The 24485-nt window shown below is 37.2% G+C and overlaps 1 protein-coding gene across 5 annotated transcripts in view; it reads right to left on the bottom strand.

Moving 5' to 3' along the window:
* TUBGCP5 (tubulin gamma complex component 5) overlaps window positions 1-24485 on the bottom strand; it is a 55477-nt gene that overhangs the window by 21918 nt on the left and 9074 nt on the right. For 3 of the 5 annotated variants that reach the window (XM_027082448.1, XM_027082444.1, XM_027082445.1), the window contains exons 4-9: window positions 11561-11657; window positions 11027-11106; window positions 10491-10626; window positions 6713-6827; window positions 1297-1386; window positions 441-534 (exon numbers count right to left, since the gene is read on the bottom strand). In XM_027082448.1, the coding sequence (XP_026938249.1) occupies window positions 441-534; window positions 1297-1386; window positions 6713-6827; window positions 10491-10626; window positions 11027-11106; window positions 11561-11657 (612 nt within the window). Of the gene's footprint in view, window positions 1-440; window positions 535-1296; window positions 1387-6712; window positions 6828-10490; window positions 10627-11026; window positions 11107-11560; window positions 11658-24485 lie in introns of those variants that run through there. The other 2 variants (XM_027082447.1, XM_027082446.1) reach the window with 2 other exon arrangements.

Genomic DNA, 24485 nt, shown 5'->3' with positions numbered 1-24485 from the left:
ATATCCCCTCACTGTAAAATATTTCTTTTGTGACTTTTTTAAACAGTATGCTTAGTAAAAGACAAAGTAAAACGAGTATTTAGTTTTACATTCAGAGGAAACAGTGTAAGCATTAATTTTTATAAAATATAGAACTGTGGCTTACACTTTTTAAAAACACATAAATATAAGGTAAATGTACTGTAGGCAAAAAAATTACAGTAGACAGCTTTCCCAATAAAGAATGACAGAAAATACAAATCAGAACTAAATATGAACACCACAAACAATATAAAAGAATTCTCTAAGCACTATAAAAATACACACTTAATTTTGCCTTTTGGAACTTAAATATATTTAATAGTTAATTTTAATTTTGCAAAATGTTCTAAAGTTACATAACCATGATTTACATAAATCTTATTATTTAATTTTAATTACAATAAATACAAATAACTTACAATTGTCAAATGAGTTACTATAATGTTGTTCCTCACAGTTACCTTTCCATCTATCAGCTGAAATATAAAGAGCTTTTTTACCCCTGAAAGTAACCTGAAATAAAAAGATGAATGTACTTTAAGTTTAGAAAAATATACACTACAGTAATGCCTAAGAAATTTTAATAAAAGATTCAGAAGGGGAGGGTAAGGGAGGACAAACAGGTCAGATAATTAGAAAACAAGACATCAGTCTTTTTATCTGATTACTTTAAGACTGATTATTTCAATATCATCTTTAAGAAAGTACAAAACAGTATTGTCAAAACATTTCCTCACATACATGATGGTCCAAACAGATCTTCCCACTTTTAAGCATGTCAGTATTATATTTTATGGCAGAGAGAACCAGAAACTGGAAATCTCAGTAGTAACAGCACTACATGTTACATTCTTCATCTTCATTTTTGTATGAACACAGTCTAAATTCTGAGATTCCTGGTTCCTAGGTACAGGGCACAGGTAACTCTCACTGATGTGCTCTGCCTAAAAAGCAGTAAGCAGAAAATTAGAAACCTTAACTTGAATTCAGATATTTAAAAAGTGATAGTCTAATCTTGGTTAAATCATATATGACAGTATTTAAATGGAAAAGAGGTAAATATACCAAAATCTCCATGGTCGACTCTAAAGTTTGGGCTTACTGAGTCTCCCAATCCAAATTTAGGTGTCGACAGGGACCTGATTTGGGTTCATACCTAATGGTCTATTTCGAATATGCATGTGAAAAACCCTCAAACACCTTTCTTCAGAAAACCAAAATTCTGCTTCTCATTAATAAAGTCTTTAGACTATGAATTAGGTTAACAGGTCTTACCACAGGGTTTCCCGAATAACCTGCGTTTCAGTAACAAAAACTCTGTCATCTGGAACATATAATGGGTCACTGGTATACAAGTGTTGGTCCCTATTAGATAACAAACATCAAATGTCAATGAAAAGATTTCTCATTAAGTAAAAGTAGAAGTCTCAAAGAATATGTGTAATTTAGTGGTAATTAAACCAGTAATTGATAAGCAAATAAACATAATACATACTTTAAATTTCCTCCCATATTCATTTTCACAAGTCAACTGAAATACTCTCAGAGAAGCACTTTCAGAGCAATTTTAAGTTTACTGTCGACTTAGGCAAATATTTAAAACTATGTATTGTTGTTTTGGAAAAATAGTAACTATTTTTGCAGTAAGTACACTAAAACAGAAATCAAATAAATGGCCTAATATAAACCAATCCATTCACTTTGAAAATAACAAATCAAAAGACAGATTATAGTTAAATAATTTCACTTTAAAAATAATAATTAAATAACAAAACTGCTTAGGGCTTCCCTGGTGGCGCAGTGGTTGAGAGTCCGCCTGCCGATGCAGGGGACACAGGTTCATGCCCCGGTCCAGGAAGATCCCACATGCCGCGGAGCGGCTGGGCCCGTGAGCCACGGCCGCTGAGCCTGCGCGTCCGGAGCCTGTGCTCCGCAATGGGAGAGGCCACAACGGTGAGAGGCCCGCGTAGCGCAAACAAAGAAACAAACAACAAAAAAAACCCTGCTTAATTGGAATTGTTAAAAATTTCAAGGAAAAGCAGATTTGAGATTTGTTTTCCCTTCTCACTTGGCTGCCTTGTGAATAAACCCTTTCTGCTGCAAACCTTGGAGTTTCAGCATTTGGCTTGCTGCTCATCAGGCAAACGGAGCTAGTTCGATGAGGAACTGATCACAGGTTAAGTGGCAAGTGCAAAGTGTTATGAAGAATAAGTGACTGAGGAGAGCGGCCAAGATGGCAGAGTAGAAGGACCCTAAGCTCACATCCTCTCATGAGCACAGAAAAATTACAACTAACTGTGGAAAGAAAAACTGATAAAAAACACTGAAACATACCAGAAAATATTAAAGAAGGAACCACAACAAGACAGGTAGGAGAGGCAGACTCATGATATAATCAAATCTGATACTCCCCAGGTGGGTGACCCACAAACCGGAGAATAATTATATTACAGAGGTTCTCCCACACGTGAGGCATGCCCTAGTCTGGGGGGTCTGGCACCGGGAAGAGGAGCCCCCAGAGCATTTGGCTCTGAAGGCCAGTGGGGCTTGACTGCAGGAGCTCCACAGGATGGAAGGAAATAGAGACTCCACTCTTAAGGGCACAAACAAAATCTCATGAGCACCGAGACTGAGGGCAAAGGCAGCAATATGATAGAAGCCCGGGCCAGACCTACCTGCTGGTCTTGGAGGGTTTCCTGGGGAGGTGGGGGATGGCTGGTGACTCATCCTGGGGACAAAGACACTGGTGGTGGCTATATCAGGGAGCATTCACCTGTGTGAGCTCTCATGGAGGCTGACCTCTTGGCACCAAGACCTGGTCCCACCCAGTAGGCTCTAGGCTCCAGTGTGGGGATGCCACAGGTGAAACAAACTGGGCAGGGACACAGCCCCTCGCCTCAGCAGACAGGCTGCCTAGACTTCCTGAGCCCACAGCCACCCCTACACATGCCCGCAGATACAACCCTGCACACAAGAGGGACAAGACCCAGCTTCACACATCAGTGGGCAGGCACCAGTACCTCCTGCAGGAAGCCTGAAGAAGCCCCTGGACCAGTCTTACCCACCAGGGGGCAGACACCAGAAGCAAGAAAACCACAGTCTGCAACAGCTCACTGATGAAATCAAAGAGGAAATAAAAAAATACCTGGAGACAAATGAAAGTGGAAACAACGATCCAAATCTACTGGACACAGCAAAACCAGTTCTAAGAGGGATGTTTATAGTGATACAAACCTAACTCAAAGAAGAACAAATAAAACCCAAAATTAGTAAAAGGAAAAATCATAAAGCTCCACAGTGGAAGTAAATGAAATAGAGACAAAAACATAATAGAAAAGATCAATGAAACTAAGAACTGGTTCCTTGAAAAGATAAACAAATTTGGTAATTTGCTTATCAGACTCATCAAAAAAAAAAAAGAAAAAAAGAGAGAGAAGGCCCAAATCAATAAAATCAGAAATGAATAAGAAGTTACAACTGACACCACAGAAATACAAAGGGTCACAAGAGACTACCACGAGCAACTGTACGCCTAATAAAATGAACAACCTAGAAGAAATGGACAAATTCCTGGGAATGTACAATCTCCCAAGACTGAATCAGGAAGAAATAGAAAATATGAACAGATCAATTTCCAGTAATTAAATTGGATCAGTAATCAAAAAAAATTCCAACGAACAAAAGTCCAGGACCAGACGGCTTCACAGGTGAAGTCTACCAAACGTTTAGACAAGAGTTAACACGTATCCTTCTGAAACTATTCCAAAAAATTGCAGAGGAAGGAACACTTCTGACCTCATTCTACGAGGCCACCATCACCCTGATACCAAAACCAGACAAAGATATCACAAAAAAAGAAAATTACAGGCCAATATCACTGATGAACACAGATGCAAAAGTCCTCAGCAAAATACTAGCAAACTGACTTGAACAATACATTAAAAGGATCATATACCATGATCAAGTGGGGTTTATCCCAGGGATGCAAGGATGATTCAACATTTGCAAATCAATGTGATACATCACATTAATAAATTGAAGAATAAAAATTACATGACCATCTCAATAGATGCAGAAAAAGCTTTTGACAAAATTCAACATCCATTTATGATAAAAACTCTAAAAAAAATGGGTGTGGAGGGAACATACCTCAACATAATAAAGGCCATATACGATAAGCCCAGCTAACATCATACTCAAAGGCAAAAGCACTTCCTCTAACATTAGACACAAGACAAGGATGCCCACTCTTGCCACATTTATTCAACATAATTTTGGAAGTCCTAGCCACAGCATCAGAGAAGAAAAAGAAATAAAAGGAATCCAAATTGGAAAAGAAGTAAAACTGTCACTGTTTGCAGATGACATGATAATATATATAAGAAAATCCTAAAGACGCTACCAGAAAACAACTAGAGCTTATCAATGAATTCAGTAAAGTTGCTGGATACAAAATTAATATATAGAAATCTGTTGTATTTCTATACACTAACAATGAAATATCAGAAAGAGAAATTAAAGAAACAATCCCATTTACCATTGCATCAAAAAGAATAAAATACCTCGGAATAAACCTACCTAAGGAGGCAAAGACCTGTACTCCAAAAACTGTAAGACACTGATGAAAGAAACTGAAGAGGATACAAACAGCTGGAAAGATATACCGTATTCTTGGATTGGAAGAATCAATACTGTTAAAATGACCATACTACCTAAGGCAATCTACAGAATGCAATCCCTATCGAATTACCAATGGCATTTTTCACAGAACCAGAACAAGAAAATTTTAAATGTGTATGGAGACACAAAAGACCTTGAATAGCCAAAACAATCTTGAGAAAGAAAAATGAAGGTGGAGGAATCAGGCTCCCTGACTTCAGACTATATTACAAAATTACAATAATTAATACAGTATGGTACTGGCACAAAAACAGACACATAGATCAATGGAACAGGATAGAAAGCCCAGAAATAAACCCACACACTCATGGTTAATTAATCTACAACAAAGGAGGCAAGAATATGCAATGGAGAAAAACAGTCGCTTCAATAACTGGTGCTGGGAAAACTGGACAGCTACATGTAAAAGAATGAAATTAGAACAGACTCTAACACCATATATACAAATAAACTCAAAATGGATTAAAGACCTAAATATAAAACTGGACACTATAAAACTCCTAGAGGTAAATATAGGCAGAAAACTCTTTGACATAAATCGCAGCAATATTTTTTTGGATCCGTCTCCTAGAGTAATGGAAATAAAGAGAAACATAAACAAATGGGACCTAATTAAATTCAAAAGTTTTTGTACAGTAAAGGAAACCATAAGCAAATCAAAAAGACAACCTACTGACAAGGAGAAAATATTTGCAAATGATGCAAATGACAAGGGATTAATTTCCAAAATATATAAACAGCTCATACAGCTTAATTTGAAAAAAAACAAACAACCCAATCAAAAAATGGGTAGAAAACCTAAAGACACTTCTCCAAAGACATACAAGTGGCCAACAGGCACATGAAAAAATGCTCAGTACACTAATTATTAGAGAAATGCAAATCAAAACTACAATGAGGTATCACCTCATACCAGTCAGAATAGCCATCATTAAAAAGTCTACAAATAGGGCTTCCCTGGTGGCGCAGTGGTTGAGAGTCCGCCTGCCAATGTAGGGGACATGGGTTCGTGCCCCGGTCCCGGAAGATCCCACATGCCGCGGAGCGGCTGGGCCCGTGAGCCATGGCTGCTGAGCCTGTGCGTCCGGAGCCTGTGCTCCGCAACGGGAGAGGCCACAACAGTGAGAGGCCCGCATCCTACAAAAAAAAAAAAAAAAGTCTACAAATAATAAATGCTGGAGAGGATTTGGAGAAAAAGGAACCCTCCTCCCCTGCTGGTGGGAATGTAAATTGGTGCAGCCACTATGGAGAACAATGCAGAGGTTCCTTAAAAAACTAAAAACAGAGCCCCAATGTTCATAGCAGCACTATTTACAATAGATAAGACATGGAATCAACCTACATGTACATCAAAAGATGGACAGATGAATGGATAAAGAAGATGTGGTACACACACACACACATATACACACAATGGAATATTACTCAGCCACAAAAAGAATGAAACACTGCCATTTGCAGCAACATGGATGGACCTAGAGATTATCATACTAAGTGAAATAAGTCAGACAGTGAAAGGCAAATATCACATGATATCACTTATATGTGGAATCTAAAAAAATGATAGAAATGAACTTATTTATAAGACATAATTGCACTCATAGGCATAGAATAGAAACTGCTACCAAAGGGGATAGCAGACGGGGGGAGAGATAAATTAGGAGTTTGGGATTAACATATACACCCTACTACATATAAAACAGGTAAACAACAAGGACCTACTGTATAGGATAAGCAACTATATTAAACATCTTGTAATAACTCATAATGGAAAACAATCTGAAAAAGGATTATATACACACACACACACATATATAAATGTATGTATGTATAACAATCACTTTGCTGTATACCTGAAACTAACACAACACTGTTAAATTCAATACTTCAATTTTGAAAACTGTTAAAAAAAAGTTCAAGAAAGCATTTGATTTAAGTCACAATTCAAAACCAAATATTAAAACATCCAAGTTTCCTCTATCAACACATGAAATGGAAAATAGCTTCTTACCAGACAGCAGCTAGATTGGAGTGCAAATGTAAACTATGAGGAAACCTCGAGGACCTGACTGTCCAGTACTGACGGACCACATGTTGTTCCAGCCAGCTTCGGGCATCTGACTCATCTAGTGGAAGGGAATTTATTTACATTTAAGTTATAAGAGTTAACAACAAAATACTTGATCAGCTTTGCTACAAAATCTGGACTTATGATTCCATTCAAATATTCAATTGACAAAGGGTCTTTAAAATAACAGCTACCCAACAACATTTATATATATAATCATTTACTTAAAACCATACACACACACACACACACACACACACACACACACACAGAGAGACATACAAAATTTAATTGTCACTGCTAGAAAGTAAAAAAAAAAAAAAAAAAAAATTACTCGATTTTTAAAATGACCCATGAATAAAAAGACACAATCAGTATACTTGAATAATTCAATAATCATAAAAGAAATTGAAATGGTAACTTAAGATGTTCCCAAGTACCCCCAAAGCCTCAGGACTAGTAGCAGGGTTTGAAGGATTAGCTATCTTATACAGATTGTAGTAGAAAACAGAAAAAGGGAGAGCTGTCTAACATTTTATGAGGCCAATATAACCCTGCTTCCCAAACCAGATAAAGACATGATAGAAAAAGTAATTCATCGAAGAATAAAGATTAAAAATTCTCAATTAAAAAAGGCTAACCCAATCCAATACTATAGTAAAAAAATAACAGAATGATCAAGGAAGTTTAGCTCAGGAATTCAAGGATGATTCACTATCAAAAAAATCTATCAGTAAAGTACTAGAGTAAAAGTGATGAATTATAGAATTATCTCACAGATAAAGAACAGCACTTGATAAAGTTCAATACTTATTTATAATTAAAGACTCCTAGAAAAACAGGAATAAAAGTCTTAATTTTACAAAGGACACATATCCAGAACCTATGCCAAAAACTATCACACTTAATTAAGGAATTTCAGGGGCAACCCTCTTGGGATTAAAAACTACTCCAGGAAACCCATGCTCATTGCCACTGCTTCCTCTGCAGACTAGAGGGCTGGCCAGGAAAGAGACACGGTTAACATGTCATTAAGAAGATATAAGGTATAAGAACTGGCAGGAGGGGCTTCCCTAGTGGCACAGTAGTTAAGAATCTGCCTGCCAATGCAGGGGACACGGGTTTGAGCCCCGGTGTGGGAAGATCCTACATGCCACAGAGCAACTAAGCCCGTGTACCACAACTACTGAGCCTGTGCTCCACAACTACTGAGCCCACGCGCCACAACTACTGAAGGCCACAAGCCTACAGCCCGTGCTCTGCAACAAGAGAAGCCACTGCAATGAGAAGCCTGCGCACCACAACAAAGAGTAGCCCCCGCTTGTCGCAACTAGAGAAAGCCCACAAAGCAATGAAGACCCAACACAGCCAAAAATAAATAAATAAAATAAATAAATTTATTAAAAAAAAAGAACTGGCAGGAGATAAAACTGTCAATATTTGCAAACAATACTGATTGTCTACGCAAAAAACCTAATGGAATCAACAATATATAAGCAGTATGAGAGTTCAGCAAGAATGCTGGATATAAGAACAATTTACAAAAAACAAGTGTCCCCCTACTCCAGCAATAAATAAAACAAAAAAAGACACTATTCACAATAAGAACTATTAACATACATAGAAATTAACAAAGACTTAAGGTCTTTACAAAGAAAATTTCCAAAATCTGGTAAGACATTAAAAAATTAGAATAAATGCAGATATTTTCATAGTAAAGATGTCAGATCTCCCCAAGCTAAATCTATAAATTCAATGCAATCCCAATAAAAATTCCAGCTGGATTTTTAAAAAGGAACTTTTAAAATGTCTTTAGAAGAATAAAAGCCCACAAATAGCTAAGCCTATTTTGAAAAAGAGTAAAGGAGGTGAGGGGGAAACTTGCCTTCTATGTGTTGAAACACAGTACAAAGCCATATAAATGAAAAGTCTGTTCCTCCACAACTCACACTCAGGGAAGAGAACTGAATGTTCAGAAATAAGTAAGTGTATAGATACATAATAATGTTAGAACCACAAAGCAATGTGGAAAGAATGGACTGTTGGGAAATCTGCTCATGACATGGGAGAAAAATAAGCTGGACCTTTTAACCTCACTTCATACATAAAAGAGGATCTGGTGGTCACTAAAGAGCTAAACACAAGCTCTAAAAAAGCAAACAGAAGGAAAATACAGGGGAATGTTCTTTTAGAGAAAAATATCAAGGCCCAAATTCTAACCATACCATGAAAAATTCAGATTTGAGTACAATAAGGTATTTTTAAAAATCACAGATTCTGTTTGAAGGATACCATGAACATACAGGTGACTAACTAGAGGAAGAAAATTGCAATGTCTAAAACCTAGGAATTACTATCTAGATATACAAAGAACTCTGAAGTATAGGGATGGGCAAGAATGACATGAAACTCCAAAGAAAAGCAAGCAAAGGATATCAATGGATACATCGTAGAAGGGGCAAGACTGATCCCAAGTACTTATCCTGTGTAGTCAGACAAATGCAAATGAAAACAGCAGACCAAATCAGAGGCGGGGTCCTAATCAAGTAGGTATGAGATTGTGGACCAGGTCCATAATTGGGCATGGCATTAGGGAGAATGGCTGAAGGCAGTTCAGGCCTGTCCACAAGAGAAGCTATTACAGAAATGAGGTACTGCAAACTGCAGCATCCTACTCAGCCATTAGGAGCAACAGAAGAGATATGCACAGAGTGACATGGACAGATTAAAACAGAGTTAAATGAAAAGAAGAACAGAACAGAGTTTACACGAAGCATAATACCAGTATGTAATTTTAAAAAAGGAATACAACCAACCAAAACAATGTACTTTACAAGAACTCAACATGTTTGAGAACAGATATCAAATACATTAGAACAGGAGCCTGTCACTGGGCTGGCAGAGAAAAGGAAAGGGGAGTGAGAATCAGAAAGGGCAGAAGAGAAGAAATAAACTAAACCAAAAGGCCCTGCACGGGCTGCTGCTGCTGCTCACATGCTCCGAGCTGATTAACCCACACTCTACCCTAAAGGTCCAATTCAAGAATGAAAAAGAAAGGGAAGAGAAAAGAAAGCAGAAAATCGTTAGCATGCTAAATCAGCTTTAACTACTTTATGTGCATCTGGCAAGGTTCAGGTACAATGAACAGGGCTAGGTCACAGACCCCAGCTTCTGGGGTTAGCTTCCCGGCTGTGACCGTGGGAAAAACACTGTAACCACGCCTCTGTTTTTTATCTACAAAATGAGAAGTAGGATTAGATGTTCTAATCTCTAAGGTTGTTTCCAGCTCTTTCTGGATTCTACCAATTCATATTTTTTTTACTAAAAACTGATAAAGCAGACATTCAAATTTAAAATTAAATTGTATGGATCTTTTCCTTTTATTTAGTCACTAACTTTAGCAAAGCCAATCCTTCTCAAAAAAAAAAAAAAGAAAAAGAAAAGAAAAGAAACAACCATTTAGGACTAACAAAGTTCTCAGAACTATATTAAAAAAAGACCAAAATTGCACTGTAAATGCCCTTTCAACATTAATTCTATAGAGCTACTTCTTAGGCACTACAGAAGAAAGATCTACTAATGGTTTAAAAAGGTTTGTTTTTAAGGACGGCAGAGCTTACCAATATTTTAAACCACATGGAACTGATTCTCAAAGCTTGCCTTTCCTTCTAGAGAATTCTTCTATCAGAAAATGATGCCAGTATCTAAGAACACACACTACCTTTCCAGCTGACTTGAAGTCCCAGCTTTTTGTTTTGATCTTGTTCTTCTAATGGTGTCCTGTCCACCTGAATCCCAGAGTCCTCTCTGCTTAAAGGCTGTTGATCATCTTCATCTTCACTTTCTTCAGACCAATTCTGATTAAAAGAAGGCAATACACCTTACCCTTAGAGCACCTAACAACTGGAGCTATTTAGACTAAAAGATCAAGAAAATTTCAGAAGAAAAGCAAAAACTTTATCAAATAAAACCTTTTTCTACATATCTTGAAAGTTACTATTATAGGATGGAATTAGTTTTGGTGGCAAAATCCCAAGATTTACAGCTCCTTAAGGGATACATATATTTTCTGATCAACTTCCTAGTACCGATGTTTGGGTGCAAAATCTTAATAAAACTTCCATAATAAACCACTCTAATTTAGTGAAGAGTGTTCCTGTTTTAGATAAGTTGCTGTAGGGCAGAAGGACCCATAAAAATCATCTAAATAACTTGGCATGTATTTATATTTTCAGTAGCAAAACCACTGCTACTTACTGGTGTGTCTACATTTGGGCCAAGGTCAATTTCTTCACCTTCCATCAAGTATTTTCCCCAGTCGAAATCGTCTTTCTTTTCTAAAATACAGCAGAAGAATTTCATCAGCTTGATCAAAAATATGTGGGAAGCAATTATACCCCAATAAAGATGTTAAAAAAAAAAATATGTGGGAAAAAAACCCCAAATTACAGTAAAAAGTCTAACAAAACTCATAATAAAATACACTTGGGAAATGAAAGTTCAAAAATATTGAAACACTCAATAAGTTGACATTCTAATACATTAAAAAATTTAATTTCTTTATCTTCAAAAGTGATTTTTCTCTTTATATAACTGAAAGTTTAACTTACAAAGTCAGAACTCATATTTTAAAAGAAAATTTACAACTATAATTGCACTTAAGACAACAGAAATATTTTAGTTTCAGATTTTTTTTACAACTTTTTATAAAATCTCAAAGTCTGGTAATTAAGTCATAAAACCAATTTCTCTTTTATTTGTTATATATATGAAAAGCATTTGGTAACATACCCACTTCTTTATCTCTTGGTGTTTCCACATAATTGCTGTTTGAAGGAGAATCAGACAGACATAGAAGAAGTGACAGTATGGAATAATGTGCATCTGTCTTTAAAACAAGAAATGAAAAATATGAATCACTGAGGTTGGTAAGAGCTTTCTAAACTAGTTTGAGTAAAGAAAAGATAACCCCATGACAGTTATGACCTCAATTTTTTTTCCTGGTTTAAGAAAACACAAATCATACCTAAGTAAATCTCAAACTCTAAACTTGTTTTTATAGTTCAAACATGTACAGACAAGGAACCTGTCAAATAATGCACTACCTGAATCATAATGAGGAATCTCAGACAAACCTAAACTGAGGGACAAGCTACCAAATAATTAGCCTGCTCTCTTCAATAATGTCACGGTCAAAAAAAGAAAGGGTGAGGAATGTTCCAGATCAAAGGACACCAACTGGTGAACCCAAGCAAAAAGTACACAGGAGTTCCTTTTAGTATTCTTCAACTTCTAAGTTTTTTTAAAACTTAAATTGTATTTTAAAAATCACATTTAAAAAAGCTGCCAAAAATGAAAAATACTCCAAATATGCAAATAGTCATAAACTATGCATGGAAAGGAGAGAGGAGGTGAATTAAAATCAAGGAAGGTAAGGAAGTCTCAGGTTACCTCTCCCTATTATATGTTCTATAGTACTTTATGTACAGCTTCATAGTGTTTATCGTAATTATAATTAAATAGCTATTCACAACTACTTGGGTAGTGATGATCATGTCTTGTTTATTACATATTCCTACCACCCAGTGAGGACAGGGACACAGTAGACACTTGGTAAACTTTCCTGGGAATGATAAGGCAATATATCACAAATTCTCTGCTTAGAAATGCGTTAAATTCCTCTAACAAAAAAAAATAATTTTCATTCCATAGAGAAGAGTAGTCTAAAATGTAAATACTTGAAGAAAATAACTCCCAATATATAAATCTATTATTTAGTAATAATTGCTAACATCAGATTGCTTATTTTGGAAGAATTCTGTACACCTGAAACAGGTGAATGTTACCAGTGAAAGAGGAGAGAACTATGTACAGTAAAAGCAAGAGCACACACAGTGCCCTTGCAGACCTCCCTACTTTGCCAAGGACCAGAACTACCGCCCTGTAGCTGCATCGTGATGCACAAAAGCAGCACATGGTCCTGGGAAGAGGACCTGGATGAGGCCATTCCCCTACCCCTTGTTCATTTTTTTTGCTAACATCTGTAAGGGAGCTTGACACCTAGAAGACTGATTAATTGAGGTAATCACTGAACTAAAAATTAGCATTAATGGCTAAAACATAACCTATCAATCAGCTAATATCACGTTTTAACTGAAGTCACTAATAGCATTAAAGAACAAAGAAGACTGCTGCTAAAAGTTAGGGCCCTGGAACTTAACATTTAGATGATACAGGAGACCGTCCAAGATGGCAGATTGGGAAGACCTGCACTCACCTCCTCCTACGGGCACACCAAAATTACAACTGTTTACAGAGCAACTATCAGTGAGAATGCTCTGCAGACTAGCAGAACAGATTTTCTGAAGCTAAAGATACAAAGAAGGAACCACAATGAGATGGTTAAGAGGGGTGGAGACATGGTATAGTCGAGACCCATGCTCCCATCCCAGGTCAGTGACCCACAAATAGGAGGATAATTATAACTGCAAAAGTTCTTCACAAGGAGTGTGGGGTCTGAGCCCCCTACTGAGCTCCCCTGCATGGGGGTCCTGCATTGGGAAGACAAGCCCCCAGAATGTTTGGCTTTGAAGGCTAGTAGGGCTTATATTCAGGTGACCCAGAAGGCTGTGGGAAATATAGACTCCACTCTTAAATGGCACACACAAAATCTCACATGCTCTGGGACCCAGGGCAGAAGCACTAATTTGAAGGGAGCCTGGGTCAAACCCACCTGCTGATCTCGGAGAACCTCCCAGAGAGGCAGGAGGTAACTGGGTCTCATCCTGGGGACACAAATGCTGCTGGCAGCCATCGTGGGGAGCTTGTTCTACCACAAGGACATTAGTGTGGGCAAGCACCATTTTGGAGTCCTCCTCTAGCTTATTAGCACAGGGGGCTTACCTGTCCACCAGCCAGTCTGTAACAATTCCAGGGCCCCCAGGCCAGCTGCCAGCCATGTGGAGACCCAGCCTTGTCTACCAGTGTGCCCACGACCCAATCCCACCCACCAGTGGGCCAGACCCAGCCCCAGGACCTCCTGGGTCCTGCAGCCAGCTGTGCCAGGACCCGGCATTGCCCACCAGCATCCGGGCAGACCTAACTGAGGCTGAGTCTGGCAGCCAACTGTGCTGAGGACCGTCCTGTGTACCACTGCACCCACAGTAGTCAGCCCACCACAACAGAAGGGTCCATGCAGCCCATAGAGGGGGCACCCACAGAACAAATAGCTCTGGTGACCAGAGGGGAGTGGTCTGCTGGGCCCCATAGGGCATCTCTTATATAAGGCCACTTGTTCAAGTTTGGGAAACGTAAGCATTCCACCTAATGAACAGAAGTGAAAACAGAGAATAAGGCAAAATGAGGTGACAGAGAAACATGTTCCAAATGATAGAACACAATAAAAGGCCAGAAGAAAGAAGCAAAGTGGAGATAAGTAATCTACCTGGTAAAGTTTCCAAGGCAATGACTGTAAAGATGCTCAACAAACTTAGGAGAAGATTGAACACAATGAGAAGCATAACAAAAAGTTAAAAAATACAAAGAAAAACCAAACATAGGTGAAGAATACAATAACTGAAATAAAAAATATACTAGAAGGAATTCACAGTAGATTAGATGATACAGAGGAATGGATCAGTGAACTGACTGTAGTGGAAATCACGTAAACTGAACAAAAAAAATTAAAAATAAGGACTGTTTAAGAGACTTCTGGGACAATATCAAGAGTACTAATATTCACATTATAGGGGCCCTAGAAGAAGGAGAAAGGGGCAGAGAACTTATTTGAAGGATAATAGCTGCAAAATTCTTTAACCTGGGAGAAAGGAAACAGACATCCAGGTCCAGAAAGCACAGAGAGTTCTAAACAAGATCAACCCGAAGAGATCCACACCAAGACACATTGTAATTAAAATGCAAAAATTAAAGTTAAAGACAGATGGACTTCCCTGGTGGCGCAGTGGTTAAGAAACTGCCTGCCAATGCAGCGGACATGGGTTCAATCCCTGGTCTGGGAAGATCCCACATGCCGCTGAGCAACTAAGCCTGTTCGCCACAACTACTGAGCCTGCGCTCTAGAGCCCGCAAGCCACAACTACTGAGGCCCATGTGCCTAGAGCCTGTGCGTCACAACAAGAGAAGCCACTGCAATGAGAAGTCTGTGCACTGCAATGAAGAGTAGCCCCGACTCACCACAACTAGAGAAAGCCTGTGCACAGCAATGAAGACCCAATGCAGCCAAAAATAAACAAAATTTTAAAAAAAAAGTTAAAAAGAGAATCTTAAAGGCAGCAAGGGAAAAACAAGTTACTTACAAAGGAATTCCCATAAGGCTATCATTTGACTTTTCTGCAGAAACTTTGCAGGCCAGAAGGGAGTGGCATGATGCATTTAAAGTGATGGAAGGAAACAAACCTACAACCAATACTCTACCCAGCAAGGCTATCATTCAGATTTGAAGGAGAGAGCAAAAGTTTTACAGACAAGCAAAAGCTTAAAGAGTTCAGTACCACCAAACCAGCTTTTCAAGAATTGTTAAAGGGGGCTTCCCTGGTGGCACAGTGGTTGAGAGTCCGCCTGCCGATGCAGGGGACATGGGTTCATGCCCCATTCTGGGAAGATCCCACATGCCGCGGAGCGGCTGGGCCCGTGAACCATGGCTGCTGAGCCTGCGCTTCCGGAGCCTGTGCTCCGCAACGGGAGAGGCCATAACAGTGAGAGGCCCGCGTACCGCAAAAAAAAAAAAAAAAAAAAAAAGAATTGTTAAAGGGACTTCTTTAACTGGAAAAAAAAGGTCACAACGAGAAATAAGAAAATTACAAAAGTAAAAGCCTCAGTGGTAAAGGCAAATATACAGTAAAGGTAGTAGATCAACCACTTATAAAGCTAGCAGGAAGGTTAAAAGATAAAAGTAGTAAAATGATCTATATCCACAATAAGTAAATTAAGGGATACACAAAACAAAAAGATATATCATGATGTCAAAAACATTAAATGTTATGGAGAGAGGAAAAATGCAGGGTTGTGAAAATGTGTTCAAACTTAAGAAATCAGCAACTTAAAATAATCACGTGTACATATTAGCTTGCTATATACAAACCTCATGGTAATCACACACCAAAAACCTATAATAGATACACACACACAAAAAGAGAAAGGAATCCAAACATAACACTAAAGATAGTCATCAAATCACAAGAGAAGAGAACAAAAGAAGGAACAAAAAAGAAATAAAAAAACAATCCCAAAACAATTAACAAAATGGCAATGAGAATTTACCTATCAATAATTACTTTAAATTTAAGTGGACTAAATGCTCCAATCTAAGAATACAGAGTGGCTGAAGGGATACAAAAATACCCATATATATGCCACTCCTAAGAGTCTCACTTCAGATCCAAAGACACAGGCAGACTGAAAGTGAGGAAATGGAAAAAGGTTTTCCATGCAAATGGAAATGAAAGCTGGGGTAGCAATACTTAAATCAGACAAAAACAGACTTTAAAACGAAGACTGTAAAAGGAGACAAAGTACATTACATAATGATCAAGGGATCAACCCAAGAAGAATATACAATACCTGTAAATATATAGGCACCCAACATAGGAGCACCTAAATACAGAAAGCAAATAATAACAAACATAGAGGAAAAACTGACAATAACATGATAATTGTAGGGGACATTAACAGCCCACTTACATAAATGGACAGATCATCCAGACAGCAATCAATCAGGAAACAGTAGCATAAATGATACATTAGACCAGATGGACTAAATAGATATATGTAGGACATTCCATCCAAAAAAGCAGAATACACATTCTTTCAAGTGCACATAGAACATTCTGCAGGATACATCACACACTAGGCCACAAAACAAGTCTCAGTAAAATTAAGAGGACTAAAATCATATCAAATATCTTTTCCGACCATGCTGCTAAGAGACTAGAAATCAACTACAAGAAAAGAATTTGCAAAAACCACAACCACATGAAGGCTAAACAACATGCCACTAAAGAACCAATGGCTCACTGATGAAATCAAAGAGGAAATAAAAGAATACTTGGCGACAAATGAAAGTGGAAACACAATGATACAAATCTACTGGACATGGCAAAAGCAGTTCTAAGAGGGATGTTTATAGTAATACAAACCTAACTCAGGAAAAAAGAAAAATCTCAAATAAACAACCTAACCTCACACCTAAAGGAACTAGAAAAAGAAGAACAAATAAAACCCAAAGTTAGTAAAAGGAAAAATCATAAAGCTCTACAGCAGAAGTAAATGAAATAAAGACAAAAACATAATAGAAAAGATCAATGAAACTAAGAGCTGGTTCCTTGAAAAGATAAACAAATTTGGTAATTTATCAGACGCATCAAAAAAAAAATGAAAAAAGAGAGAAGGCCCAAATGAATAAAATCAGAAATGAATAAGAAGTTACAACTGACACCACAGAAATACAAAGGGTCACAAGAGACTACCACGAGCAACTGTACGCCTAATAAAATGAACAACCTAGAAGAAATGGACAAATTCCTGGGAATGTACAATCTCCCAAGACTGAATCAGGAAGAAATAGAAAATATGAACAGATCAATTTCCAATAATTAAATTGGATCAGTAATCAAAAAAAGCCCCAATGAACAAAAGTCCAGGACCAGATGGCTTCACAGGTGAAGTCTACCAAACATTTAGACAAGAGTTAACACGTATCCTTCTGAAACTATTCCAAAAAATTGGAGAGGAAGGAACACTTCTGACCTCATTCTACGAGGCCACAATGACCCTGACACCAAAACCAGACAAAGATATCACACAAAAAAAGAAAATTACAGGCCAGTATCACTGATGAACACAGATGCAAAAGTCCTCAGCAAAATACTAGCAAACTGACTTGAACAATACATTAAAAGGATCATATACCATGATCAAGTGGGGTTTATTCCAGGGATGCAAGGATTCTTCAATATATGCAAATCTATCAATGTGATAAACCATATTAACAAATTGAAGAATCAAAATTACATGATCATCTCAATAGATGCAGAGAAAGCTTTTGACAAAATTCAACACCCATTTATGATGAAAACCCTGCAGAAAGTAGGCATAGAGGGAACTTTCCTCAACATAATAAAGGCCATATATGACAAGCCCACAGCCAACATCATCCTCAATGGTGAAAAACTGAAACCATTTCCACTAAGATCAGGAACAACACAAGGTTGCTCACTCTCACCACGCTTATTCAACATAGTTTTGGAAGTTTTAGCCACAGCAATCAGAGAAGAAAAGGAAATAAAAGGAATCCAAATCGGAAAAGAAGAAGTAAAGCTGTCACTGTTTGCAGATGACATGATACTATACATAGAGAATCCTAAAGATGCTACCAGAAAACTACTAGAGCTAATCAATGAATTTGGTAAAGTAGCAGGATACAAAATTAATGAACAGAAATCTCTGGCATTCCCGTATACTAATGATGAAAAATCTGAAATTGAAATCAAGAAACACTCCCATTTACCATTGCAACAAAAAGAATAAATATCTAGAAATAAATCTACCTAAGGAGACAAAAGACCTGTATGCAGAAAATTGTAAGATACTGATGAAAGAAATTAAAGATGATACAAATAAATGGAGAGTTGTACCATGTTCTTGGATTGCAAGAATCAACATTGTGAAAATGACTCTACTACCCAAAGCAATCTATAGATTCAATGCAATCCCTATCAAACTACCACTGGCATTTTTCACAGAACTAGAACAAAAAATTTCGCAGATTGTATGGAAACACAAAAGACCCCGAATAGCCAAAGCAATCTTGAGAACGAAAAAAAGAAGCTGGAGGAATCAGGCTCCCTGACTTCAGACTATACTACAAAGCTACAGTAATCAAGACAGTATGGTACTGGCACAAAAACAGAAAGACAGATCAATGGAACAGGATAGAAAGCCCAGAGATAAAACCACGCACATATGGTCACCTTATCTTTGATAAAGGTGGCAGGAATGTACAGTGGAGAAAGGACAGCCTCTTCAATAAGTGGTGCTGGGAAAACTGGACAGTTACATGTAAAAGTATGAGATTAGATCACTCCCTAACACCATACACAAAAATAAGCTCAAAATGGATTAAAGACCTAAATGTAAGGCCAGAAACTATCAAACTCTTAGAGGAAAACATAGGCAGAACACTCTATGACATAAATCACAGCAAGATCCTTTCTGACCCACCTCCTAGAGTAATGGAAATAAAAACAAAAATAAACAAATGGGACCTAATGAAACTTCAAAGCTTTTGCACAGCAAAGGAAACCATAAACAAGACCAAAACACAACCCTCAGAATGGGAGAAAATATTTGCAAATGAAGCAACTGACAAAGGATTCATCTCCAAAATTTACAAGCAGCTCATGCAGCTCAATAACAAAAAAACAAACAACCCAATCCAAAAATGGGCAGAAGACCTAAATAGACATTTCTTCAAAGAAGATACACAGACTGCCAACAAACACATGAAAGAATGCTCAACAACATTAATCATTAGAGAAATGCAAATCCAAACTACAATGAGATATCATCTCACACCAGTCAGAATGGCCATCATCAAAAAATCTGGAAACAATAAATGCTGGAGAGGGTGTGGAGAAAAGGGAACACTCTTGCACTGCTGGTGGGAATGTGAATTGGTTCAGCCACTATGGAGAACAGTATGGAGGTTCCTTAAAAAACTACAAATAGAACTACCATATGACCCTGCAATCCCACTACTGGGCATATACCCTGAGAAAACCAAAATTCAAAAAGAGTCATGTACCAAAATGTTCATTGCAGCTCTATTTACAATAGCCCAGAGATGGAAACAACCTAAGTGCCCATCATCGGATGAATGGATAAAGAAGATGTGGCACATATATACAATGGAATATTACTCAGCCATAAAAAGAAACGAAATTGAGCTATTTGTAATGAGGTGGATAGACCTAGAGTCTGTCATGCAGAGTGAAGTAAGTCAGAAAGAAAAAGACAAATACCATATGCCAACACATATATGTGGAATTTAAGAAGGAAAAAAAATGTCATGAAGAACGTAGGGGTAAGACAGGAATAAAGACACAGACCTACTGGAGAACGGACTTGAGGATATGGGGAGGGGGAAGGGTGAGCTGTGACAGGGCGAGAGAGAGTCATGGACATATACACACTAACAAACGTAAGGTAGATAGCTAGTGGGAAGCAGCCGCATGGCACAGGGATATCGGCTCGGTGCTTTGTGACCGCCTGGAGGGGTGGGCTAGGGAGGGTGGGAGGGAGGGAGACGCAAGAGGGAAGAGATAGGGGAACATATGTATATGTATAACTGATTCACTTTGTTATAAAGCAGAAACTAACACACCATTGTAAAGCAATTATACCCAAATAAAGATGTTAAAAAAAAAAAAAGACAGTTTAAACCCAGAAAAAAAAAAAACAAAACCTAGAGACAAATGACAATGAAAACACGACGATCCAAAACCTATGGGATGCAGCAAAAGCAGTTCTAAGAGGGAAGTTTATATCTATACAAGCCACCCTCAAGAAATAAGAAAAATTGCAAATAAACAATCTAACCTTAAACCTAAAGGAACTAGAGAAAGAAGAACAAACAAAACCCAAAATTAGAAGAAGGAAAGAAATCATAAAGATCAGAGCAGAAATAAACGAAACAGAAACAAAGAAAACAATAGCAAAGATCAATAAAACTAAAAGCTGGTTCTTTGAGAAGATAAACAAAATTGATAAACCATTAGCCAGACTCATCAAGAAAAAGAGGGAGAGGACTCAAATTAATAAAATTAGAAATGAAAAAGGAGAAGTTACAACAGACACTGCAGAAATACAAAGCATCCTAAGAGACTACTACAAGCAACTCTATGCCAATGAAATGGACAATGTGGAAGAAATGGACAAATTCTTAGAAAGGTATAACCTTCTAAGACTGAACCAGGAAGAAATAGAAAATATGCACAGACCAATCATAAGTAATGAAATTGAAACTGTGATTAAAAATCTTCCAACAAACAGAAGTCCAGGACCAGATGGCTTCACAGGTGAATTCTATCAAACATTTAGAGAAGAGCTAACACCCATCCTTCTCAAACTCTTCCAAAAAACTGCAGAGGAAGGAACACTCCCAAACTCATTCTATGAGGCCACCATCACCCTGAAACTAAAACCAGACAAAGATACTACAAAAAAGGAAAATTACAGACTTATATCACTGATGAATATAGATGCAAAAATCCCCAGCAAAATACTAGCAAACAGAATCCAACAACACATTAAAAGGATCCTACACCATGATCAGGTGGGATTTATCCCAGGCATGCAAGGATTCTTCAATATACGCAAATCAATCAATGTGATACACCATATTAACAAATTGAAGAAAAAAAACCATATGATCATCTCAATAGAGGCAGAAAAAGCTTTTGACAAAATTCCACACACTTTTATGATAAAAACTCTCCAGAAAGTGGGCATAGAGGGAACCTACCTCAACATAATAAAGGCCATACACGACAAACCCACAGAAAACATCATTCTCAATGGTGAAAAACTGAAAGCATTTCCTCTAAGATCAGGAACAAGACAAGGATGTCCACTCTCACCACTATTATTCAACACAGTTTTGGAAGTCCTAGCCACGGCAATCAGAGAAGAAAAAGAAATAAAAGGAATCCAAATTGGAAAAGAAGTAAAACTGTCACTGTTTGCAGATGACATGATAATATACATAGAGAATCCCAAAAATGCCACCAGAAAACTACTAGAGCTAATCAATGAATTTGGTAAAGTTGCAGGATACAAAATTAATGCACAGAAATTTCTGGCATTCCTATACACTAATGATGAAAAATCTGAAAGAGAAATTAAGGAAACACTCCCATTTACTATTGCAACAAAAAGAATAAAATATCTAGGAATAAACCTACCTAGGGAGACAAAAGACCTGTATGCAGAAAACTATACGACACTGATTAAAGAAATTAAAGATGATACCAACAGATGGAGAGATATACCATGTTCTTGGATTGGAAGAATCAATAATGTGAAAATGACTATACTACCCAAAGAAATCTACAGATTCAATGCAATTCCTATGACATTACCAATGGCATTTTTTATGGAACTAGAACAAATAATCTTAAAATTTGTATGGAGATACAAAAGACCCCGAATAGCCAAAGCAGTCTTGAGGGAAAAAAACAGAGCTAGAGGAATCAGACTCCATGACTTCAGACTATACTACAAAGCTACAGTAATCAAGAGAATATGGTATTGACACAAAAACAGAAACATAGATCAATGGAACAAGATAGAAAGCCCAGAGGTAAACCCACGCACCTATGGTCAACTAATCTATGACAAAGGAGGCAAAGATATATAATGGAGAAAAGACAGTCTCTTCAATAAGTGGTGCTGGGAAAACTGGACAGTTACATGTAAAAGAATGAAATTAGAACACTCCCTAACACCATACACAAAAATAAGCTCAAAATGGACTCGAGACCTAAATGTAAGACCGGACACTATAAAACTCTTAGAGGAAAACATAGGAAGAACACTCTTTGACATAAATCATAGCAAGATCTTTTTTGATCCATCTCCTAGAGTAATGGAAATAAAAACAAAAATAAACAAATGGGACCTAATGAAACGTCAAAGCTTTTGCACAGCAAAGGACACCATAAAAAAGACCAAAAGGCAATCCTCAGAATGGGAGAAAATATTTGCAAACGAATCAACGGACAAAGGATTAATCTGCAAAATATATAAACAGCTCATGCAGCTCAATATTAAAGAAACAAACAACCCAATCCAAAAATGGGCAGAGGACCTAAATAGACATTTCTCCAAAGAAGACATACAGATGGCCAAGAAGCATATGGAAAGCTGCTCAACATCACTAATTATCAGAGAAATGCAAACCAAAATTACAATGAGGTATCATCTCACACCAGTTAGAATGGGCATCATCAGAAAATCTAGAAACAACAAATGCTGGAGAGGGTGTGGAGAAAAGGGAACCCTCTTGCACTGTTGGTGGGAATGTAAACTGATACAGCCACTATGGAGAACAGAATGGAGGTTCCTTAAAAAACTAAAATAGAATTACCATATGATCCAGCAATCCCACTACTGGGCATATACCCAGAGAAAACCATAATTCAAAAAGACACATGCACCGCAATGTTCACTGCAGCACTATTTACAATAGCCAGGTCATGGAAGCAACCTAAATGCCCATCGACAGACAAATGGATAAAGAAGTTGTGGTACATATATACAATGGAATATTACTCAGCCATAAAAAGGAACGAAATTGAGTCATTTGTTGAGATGTCAATGGATCTAGAGACTGTCATACATAATGAAGTAAGTCAAAAAGAGAAAAACAAATATCGTATATTAACGCGTGTATGTGGAATCTAGAAAAATGGTACAGATGAGCCGGGTTGCAGGGCAGAAGTTGAGACAGAGATGGAGAGAACAAACGTATGGACACCAAGGGGGGAAAACTGTTGGGGGGTGTTGATGGTGGTGTGAATTGGGCGATTGGGATTGACATGTATACACTGATGTGTATAAAACTGATGACTAATAAGAACCTGCTGTATAAAACAAACAAAAAAACAAAAAAACTAATACTAAACTTTCTTTGGGTTATTTGTATGGAAATATATCAATATAAATGTTTCAGCCGTTACATGAAATTCCTAAAAATCTTATATATTCTGGTATAATGTTATAAATCATAATTCTAGTTATTACTTTAAAATGTATATCTCAGAAATAACTAAATTTCCTTGTCAACTGTATTATTATGAACTTTCATCAAATCTTTAACCGTGGTCATTTTTAAGTGTTTTGTCATTTACAGACAGTTCTGGGTATACTCTGATGCTTTTGCAAAAATGTTCCTGTAAAAGGGTTTCATCTTCAAGGAATTCATGGAAAAGACTCTGACAAGTACAGGTTTCTGGCAACTGACTATACTGCTGAAATATACTGCTGAATGAATAAGCATTTTCAGAACTCTAATGGAAAACTGATGAATTCATAAAAGTGCTAACAAAAGATCAAGATGAAAAAAAATTAATTAATGGGACTGAGTGAACTGATGAGGATGATTATAATTTTTGTGACTTCGTTTGAATTAAAAAAAAAGTTAAAAAAAAAAGGCAAAAGCATTTCCTCTAACATCAGACACAAGACAAGGATGCTCACTTTTGTCACTTTCATACAATGTAGTCCTAGGCACAGCAATCAGAGAAGGAAAAGAAATAAAAGGAATCTAAATTGGAAAGGAAGAAGTAAAACTGTCACTGTTTGCAGATGACATGGTAATATATATAAGAAAATCCTAAAGATGTCACCAAAACACTGTTAAAACTATTTCATGAAATCACTAAAGTTGCAGGATACAAAATTAATATACAGAAATCTGTTGCATTTCTATACACTAACAATGAACTAATGAAGGAAAAATTAGGAAATCAATCCCATTTACAGTTGCATCAAGGAGAATAAAATACTTAGGAATGAATCTAACTAAGAAGGTAAAAGACCTATACTTGGAAAACTATAACACACTGGTGAATGAAATTGAAGATGACACAAAGAAATGCAAAGATCTACAGTGGTCATGTACTAGAAGAATTAATACTGT

The sequence above is a fragment of the Aethalodelphis obliquidens genome, unplaced genomic scaffold (genome assembly GCF_003676395.1).
Source record: "Aethalodelphis obliquidens isolate GAN/ISIS:26980383/991018 unplaced genomic scaffold, ASM367639v1 scaffold47, whole genome shotgun sequence".
Lineage (NCBI taxonomy): Eukaryota > Metazoa > Chordata > Mammalia > Artiodactyla > Delphinidae > Aethalodelphis > Aethalodelphis obliquidens.
The sequence above is the reverse complement of the archived record's forward strand: the minus strand, read 5'-3'. Positions and strand labels throughout refer to the sequence as shown.